This window comes from Cricetulus griseus, chromosome 4 (genome assembly GCF_003668045.3).
Source record: "Cricetulus griseus strain 17A/GY chromosome 4, alternate assembly CriGri-PICRH-1.0, whole genome shotgun sequence".
Classification (NCBI taxonomy): domain Eukaryota; kingdom Metazoa; phylum Chordata; class Mammalia; order Rodentia; family Cricetidae; genus Cricetulus; species Cricetulus griseus.
In genome coordinates this window covers 65,955,479-65,962,972 of record NC_048597.1, presented here as the reverse complement: position 1 = coordinate 65,962,972, position 7,494 = coordinate 65,955,479, and the positions used below count along the sequence as shown (strand labels likewise).

At 46.9% G+C, this 7,494-nt stretch overlaps 1 protein-coding gene across 3 annotated transcripts; it reads left to right on the top strand.

Moving 5' to 3' along the window:
* Positions 1 to 562: 562 nt before the first annotated feature.
* On the top strand, positions 563 to 7,074 carry Ahsg (alpha 2-HS glycoprotein). Of its 3 annotated transcripts, none has more exons than XM_035444692.1 (7): positions 563 to 913; positions 2,247 to 2,336; positions 2,671 to 2,755; positions 3,074 to 3,237; positions 4,356 to 4,457; positions 5,797 to 5,880; positions 6,497 to 7,074. In XM_035444692.1, exons 1-7 carry the CDS (start codon positions 701 to 703, stop codon positions 6,821 to 6,823), a joined length of 1,065 nt encoding a protein of 354 aa, XP_035300583.1. In that variant the 5' UTR covers positions 563 to 700; the 3' UTR covers positions 6,824 to 7,074. The 3 variants fall into 3 exon arrangements, with proteins under 3 accessions (XP_035300583.1, XP_027268793.1, XP_035300584.1); XM_027412992.2 differs by having other exon boundaries at positions 2,247 to 2,357; XM_035444693.1 differs by lacking the exons at positions 2,671 to 2,755; positions 3,074 to 3,237; positions 4,356 to 4,457 and having other exon boundaries at positions 2,247 to 2,324; positions 5,815 to 5,880.
* The last annotated feature ends 420 nt before the right edge of the window (positions 7,075 to 7,494 follow it).

The following is a 7,494-nucleotide window of genomic DNA, read 5'->3' as shown; positions in this document are numbered from 1 at the left end:
GGTGCCAAACAGCCACCCAGAAGTCACAAAGCAGGGCCTGCCTGTGCTGTTCCCGGCAGGGCCGGGGTTGAGGTCTGCAGGAAGGAGGGGGAAGGGAAATCCATACAGCTGTGCTGGTCACACCTTCCCTACCATAAGAACTCATTCCTTTCGAGTCCATTCTTCTTACCAAAGATCTGTCACCTCCCATAGCTCACTGTTTCTTCTTGAGGAGGATCAGTCACCACCATTAAAAGATTTGTCAGATAACGATTTATCAGATAACATATTGCCTGCCCCCTCATGAGTGCTGTGGCTGGCAATGTGTTATCTTATTTGGGTAGATGACCTTCCCTCTGCTGCCACCCCAACTGCACTCTGGGATGGCCATTGTCTGTTTCATCCCTCGGCTGCCTCCTCTCTCTACGGTTAGCACTGTGTTCCAAGCAGACTTTGGAACATCTTCCCCCACAGCAGCATTGACTTTGGCAGATTTACTGGGGATGGCTGATGTCCTAACCTTATTTGCTTTTCCAGAGCTGGTGTTTGCAGGGTTATTTGGAACCAGAACAAAAATCATCCCACGCCCTTATGCAATTCCTTCAGCAGGCTCTATCAGATAAATAAAGCCCTCTAACCCTCCATTGGTCTAGCTCTCCAAGCTGATTTTCTGGGCTAGTTCTCACGTCTGCCCATCTTCTACTGCCGTTCTGGAGCAGCCATGAAGTCCCTGGTCCTGCTCTTTTGTTTAGCTCAGCTCTGGGGCTGCCAATCGGCTCCACATAATACAGGGCTGGGTTTTAAAGAAGTGGCTTGTGATGACCCAGAAGTAGAGCAAGTAGCTTTGTTGGCCGTAGACTACCTCAATCAACATCTTCTTCATGGGTTCAGTCACGTCTTGAATCGGATTGACAAAGTCAAGCTGTGGTTTCGGGTAAGTGAGCCTGCCATGACTGAGCTGAAAGAATCTGTGTTGGGGGCACAACACGGTGCCTCAAAGGTTAGCATCTCCCAGTGTCCATAAAACTGTGGCAGAGACTGGTCTCTTCCCAGAAACAGGACAGGGAAAGAGGAGAGCACGAGGGGTCACATCCAAACTGTAGTCACGAATCTCACAGGGGATGCTTCATGTGGGAAGAATAAAGGACTCAAGGATAGTTCACAGACCACAGGTGGAAGGTACGACCTGCTGGGAACTTGGGCTCCTACTTGCCTATTTGAAAATCACTTATCTTTCTTGGTTTCTGTTTATCTCTGATAAAAATGGGAAGTGGCATTTGACCAGTGCCTATGTGTGACAGCTCTTTAACACCGACCATTTCATTAAGCTCCCCTTTCTCCCTCCCAGCCTTGTGTGGTAGCCATGTTGGTTCTACACCAGATGCTATGGGCACTAGCACGTTGAAACGATAAAATTTCCAATATTTAGCTGCTTTTGACATACAAAGTTGGAAATTCCATATGGCTCAGCTTAACATAAAGATGGGAAGGCATGTTTATGTCACAAGAGGTTTGTGATTTAGGAGGGAAAATAAAACAAATGTCAGGATGCCCAGACCAAGGAATGATAACCAGTATTGCACAGGGACAGCTGATTGGAAACAAGGGTTTCCCTGGGTGAATTTTAAGAGTACTGCAGCGAAGGCATAATGAGCAGATCTGTGTAGAATAACACGAAGTATGCATATTGGAGGGAAAGCCACGGGAGAGCATTGTGCATTAAGCAGAGATTGAGGGCTGCTTTCCTTGGGACTCCCTCATGCAGCAGGAAGCTCTCTATGTCTTCAGGGAGTCGTTTGGGACATCCCTGCGATTGGTGCTTCTATTCCTGGCAGTGCTGAGGGAAAAGCCAAGAGAATCCTCTAAGGAAAAGAAAACCGAAAGGAGAAGAGGAGGGATGTGGATAACTAGAGAGAAGAAAGGGTGAAGCAGAGGGAGGGATAAAAAAAAACATAGCAAGATATAAACCGCCCAAAATTAAAAAGTAGCCCTCGGTGCCACTTCTCCTGTGTAAAAGAGAGCTCAAAATAAGGACTGAGGCCCTCTGCCCTCCTGTCCCCATTTCATACCTGCTCCATCTACAGTGGAAGAAAAAAAAAAAAAAAAAAAACCAAACAACAGTGCAGAAATAGAGGGGGTTTGAGACCGGTGGGGCCTCTTCTCACTTCTCCTAGAGTTCACCACCACCCAGGCTCTACCAGGCCTTCACTCTGGCTGATTCACTGAATGGGCTGGCACTTGCTCACCTCTTCCCTTGGTCTCCACAGCGACCCGTTGGAGTGGTATACGAATTGGAATTAGACACACTGGAGACCACCTGCCATGTTCTAGACCCCACTCCTCCGGCCAACTGTTCTGTGAGGCAGGTGACCGAGCATGTGAGTACCAGTTTATGGGTGCTACCTTACGATGGGTGGGTGGGGCCTAGCCAGACGGTTCAGCAAAGAGCAGCCTGGCCTCAGCCTACACCTGGCAGCCATCTTGGCTAGCCAGAGCTGCAGGATGGCGCCTTCCGGGAGGCTGATTTTCACAGCTCTTTAGCTTTCTTCTTGAAGCCCTCCCTGAAAGCAGATTGTAAGACCTGTCAAGGTGATCTTGGGTGGGTTACCCCCGACAGCCCTGCCAGGCCACTCCCTAGATGAGTAGTCAAGACGAAGTGCTCCTGGATATCAGCATGGGTTTCTTTCTCAGGCGGTGGAGGGAGACTGTGACTTCCACGTTCTGAAACAAGATGGCAAGTTCACTGTGTTTCACAGCCAGTGTCATTCCAATCCAGGTCAGATGATTCTTCTGCTTATTTCTACCTTGTAGAATGAGAAAGGAACCAATAATTTTGAACTCAAATAGTCCTTGAGTCATTGGTGAGGATTCTGGGTCTTGGGATTCTAACACCATTTTTTTTTTAAAAGGAGCTTGTTCCCATGGGTGAACATTGTCCCTTATGGCTATGACTTAATGAAACTTCATACAGCAGCTTGAAGGTTTAGAGAAAAAACATGTTCCATTTGAGCATGTGTAGCCCTTTATAAATAAGCAAAGAGTGGTGAGTACCTTGGTGAACGGCAGGTGAGACTCCATTCATCTTTCTGTCCAGATTCTGCTGAGGACGTGCGTAAGTTGTGCCCAAATTGCGGACTCCTGATTCCATTCAATGACACCAATGTGGTGCGCACCGTCAAAGCTGCCCTGGATACCTTCAATGCACAGAATAATGGAACCTATTTTAAACTAGTGGAGATTTCCAGAGCTCTAAATGTGGTAAAAACCTAAGACTCTTTTGGTAGATTTGGGTAATTTGGTGGCCCTTGGGAAATGTTTGGGGGATGACAACCAGAAGACAAGGGGACATTGGTTGAAAAGGCTGGCAAGGGGGCTCCTAGGACTGTGAGGAACCCCAGACTCTCAGCAACACTGTCCCAAGCTGAGCCACTTCAACATAAGTCAGCCACAAGGAGCAGCTTCCCTGCCTCTACTTAACCCTTAACACCAGGGCTCTCTGGGTGCCACACATTCACCACCCTACCAGTAGCATCCGGTTGATTGGATTATCAACTGATTATCAGTTGCAGTCTGGGAATCACCACTGGCAAAAGGTATGGGCCTACTCATACTGACAGGCATATAATGGAAGGCTCCTAATCTGCCTTTCAAGCCCAGAGATGTTGGCGTTGGGAGGGGATCATCTAATTGTACAACAAAGGTTTAACTGTTTGCATGTAGCGAATTGTGATGTATAAGAAACCTGACAATCTGGAAGTCAGCCAGGACATACTTGCAAATACCTTAATCTACGTGGTAATTCCTAGAGAATACCCATCCCATACACCAAGTAACAGATGTGCTGTGTTTGCGAGTCTCCTAGCATTCCCAGGAAGGAAGCAATGAGCAATGACTTCCATTCTTTCATCTAGTTTGTTTCTCTCTTGATTCTGCTTTATGAAACTGGTGTGGGGCCATCTCTTCACCTCCTCCTCCAGCCTGGAATGACCCAAACATTGAGTTACAGTGGTTGAGGGCCTGGAGATGCTGGGTTCCCATCCCTGACTGCCTAAAGTCAGCCTTTTGATTTCCTGTTTCCTCTCTGAAAACTTAACCTCTGCCCTGGGTGATAGACACTTGTCAATCCTTTGAGAAGACTCAGTTCCTGCCTCCTCATCCCAAATGCTTCAACACACAACCCCTTCAACTGCCTAGGGCCACACACATGGTCTGTGTGATTTGTGTTCTCTTAAGCTATGCCACACCACGGCCTTTACTCCCTCCCCTCCTCCTCCCCCTCCCCTCCCCATCCTCCTTCCCCTCCCTCCAGCCTCTTCTTGCCCCTTTCTCAATCCCAGATCATCTTGCCTCACATATGTTTCCATTTTTATCCTCAGCCTCTCCCAGTCTCTACTTCTGTGGAGTTTGTGGTAGCTGCTACTGACTGTAATGCTCAAGAGGTCACAGATCCAGCCAAATGCAACCTGCTGGCAGAAAAGGTGAGTGGGCCAGACCCTGGGGCTCCTGCCACCAGGCAAACCTGGCTATGAAACAAAGCATCTCTTTGCAGTTTACATCTTGGGGTTAAAGGAAGAAAGTTTTAAAAAACAGTGCAATATGCCCACTTATAAAGCTGGAGAAAGGCTCATCAGTTAAGGGCACATACTTCTGTTCATCCAGGGGGCCCAAGGTCAATTCCCAGCACCCCTGTCAGGCAGCTCACCACTTTGACACCTCTGGCCTTTGCAGGCACCTGCACACACACACACACACACACACACACACACACACACACACACACACACTCTCTCTCTCACACACAAAACTAAAAGTAATCAATTCAAATCTTAATTTTATTTTAAATGTCCACTTACCCACTTGCTATGGGGCTGGGCCATGCCAGAACTTTCTCTGGTGCCTCACCTCCCCCTTTAACTGTAGTCACCAAACTATCTCACCTCTTAGAAGCACATGAAGCTTGATGACAGTCAGCAGCCAGTTCCCACTGCAGTCTGGTGTGTGTGGCTGCTGGGCAGTGAGAAGTAGATTTCCTTGGAAGCATCGAGTCTTTGAACCAGTCATATCTGTTTGTGGAGGGTTAGCTCAAGAGAGTGTCAGAAGTGTTTGACCAAAATATACCTACAAAGATGATGTGTCATCAGTAACTAATAGAGCACAGAGGAAGGATCCCAGTGTTTGGTAAGACTGAGTCAGTGAACAATTGTGGTACAGAAGTGAACAGAAAATTGTGTGGGATAATCACAGATGTGAGTAAAACATCCCCAGAGTATTTGGAAGACATAGGGTACCAAAGTCATATTCACAATGACCTCAAGATGTAGTTTAAGTTGTACTTAACAGAGTTCATTAAAATAAAAAAGCACACCTATATTAGCAGTAGCTCTCCTTATGTCACTTCCATCTCAGGGATACCAGGCACGTGTTCTCCCTCTCATAGTGTGTTTCTCTGTATCCAGGGTTATTTGTAGAATTGAATTCCATATGTTTCATAAGCAAAAACCAAGTTTCATTTGAAGCAAAATTAGGGTTGACGTAAGATTTTTAAAGAAAGATTTAAGTGGATATATATATATAATATATATATATATATATATATATATATATATATATGGAGAGAGGAGAGAGGACTGACTTTCATTACTTAGGACATGTGTGTGGCTTCTCAAGGACAGTTGCCCAGAAATTATCAACTTAAAAGGGGTAAATTTAAGAGAATTACAACTTTAAGTTTCTTTGTTTTGATATATTATACTGTGGTTGACTGGGGGAGAAGCACCTTTATAACATTTAAAATAACCCCTTTCTTCCTGGAAACAGCAATATGGCTTCTGCAAGGCGAGTCTTGTCCAAAAGCTTGGTGGGGAAGAGGTTTCAGTGGCCTGCAAAGATTTCCAAAAACAGGTAACTTCACGGATCTTTTACAGACAGTAACCCCTTCACACTTCTGCAGGGGATTAGCAATAATGGGACACTTGCTATCCTGTCCTAAGCCTCAAAGTGGGATGTAACACTACAGTATGTGGACTCACCAACTGGGTGAAGGATGTGCCAGTCGGGTCTTTTCCTCTCATGCTCTGGTGGCTACAGGGGAGAACAGTCCTTATGTGTAGTTGGCAAAGCCACCTTTGTAAAAGGTAGAAGTGCTTTTCCTAGTTACAGAGACCAAGTAGCAAGCTCCCAGGTACTCATGGCAAAGGGTGAATGGGTGGGGGTGCTTATAAAAGGGACTGTGTTTGTGGAAGTCTATTGGAACTACAGTAAAACTAGTAAGACTAGAGCCCCAGAGACCAGTTACCTCTTCCTGTGAGGGTCCTGAGTATTTTACCAGTTCTTTTTTAACTATTTCCAACTAACAGTCATTATTTTGAGGAAATAGAGCTGGCTACAACACAGACTCATGGGGAACCCTGTCTGGGAGGAGGAAACAATCTTGCCCAAAAACTGGATCTCTCTCTCTGTCTCTGTCTCTGTCTCTCTCTGTCTCTCTCTCCCCCCCTCTCTCCTTGTGCCCCTACAGCCCCAGCCAGCCAGTGCCAACACAGCAGGCCCTGCACCTGCAGTGGACCAAGCTGCACCTGCAGTAGACCAAGCTGCACCTGCAGCCCCATCAGCTGGCTCACCTGCATCTTTGGTGGTAGGACCCATGGTGGTGGCGGTTCCTCCTGGACCTCCAGCCCACCGAACACACCATGACCTACGCCATGCCTTCTCACCTGTGGCTTCAGTGGAGTCAGCCTCAGGAGAAGCTGTTGGCCCACCTAAGGTGGTCCAGCCTGGCATGGCGGGTGCTGCTGGTCCAGTGGCCCCCCTGTGCCCAGGCAGGGTGAGACACTTCAAGATCTAGGCTGGACTTGCTGAAGTAAAGTTTTGGCAGAGAGGACATAGCCGCCATTTTGTCCAAGACTGGACATGAAGCTGGGGAGCTTGTCCACTGACAAAACAAATACCACCTTACGGCTTGAATTCCAGTTCTCCTCATTCCTCAGAGAACGGGGCAGAGAAGGGATGGTCATATTTGAGGAAAGGCACAAAGCCAGCAACAGCACTGCCACTGTTATGATGACAAAACTACTGCCATTGTTTCTCTGCCTTCTCACTGACCTCATAAAAAAAAATGGTCACAACTGTGACTTTGAAAGGTGCTCTTGCCAATCTTATGTATACCCATAAATAAAAGTGCCTGGAGGGCCTTTCTTAAATAAGAAGGTCTGAGGCAAAATGTGTTATGATCATGGTCTACTTCCTTCCAGTCTCCTGGTGTGTGGTCTGTCAGTCCAACAAGTGTACCAGTGTTACTTTACCAAGTCTACTTGAGAAGAGAAGCAGGAGAAAACTGTGCTGGGTTACAATAACCATGAAAGTATGAGGCCAAGATGTGCTTGAATCCCATAGTAAATCGCCATTTCCTCATGAGAAAGCAATCCTGTTCACTGATGGAGGACCAAAAACATCCTTGCTTTTTGTTTTTTTGAGACAGGGTTTCTCTATGTAGTTCTGGCTGTCCTGGAACTCACT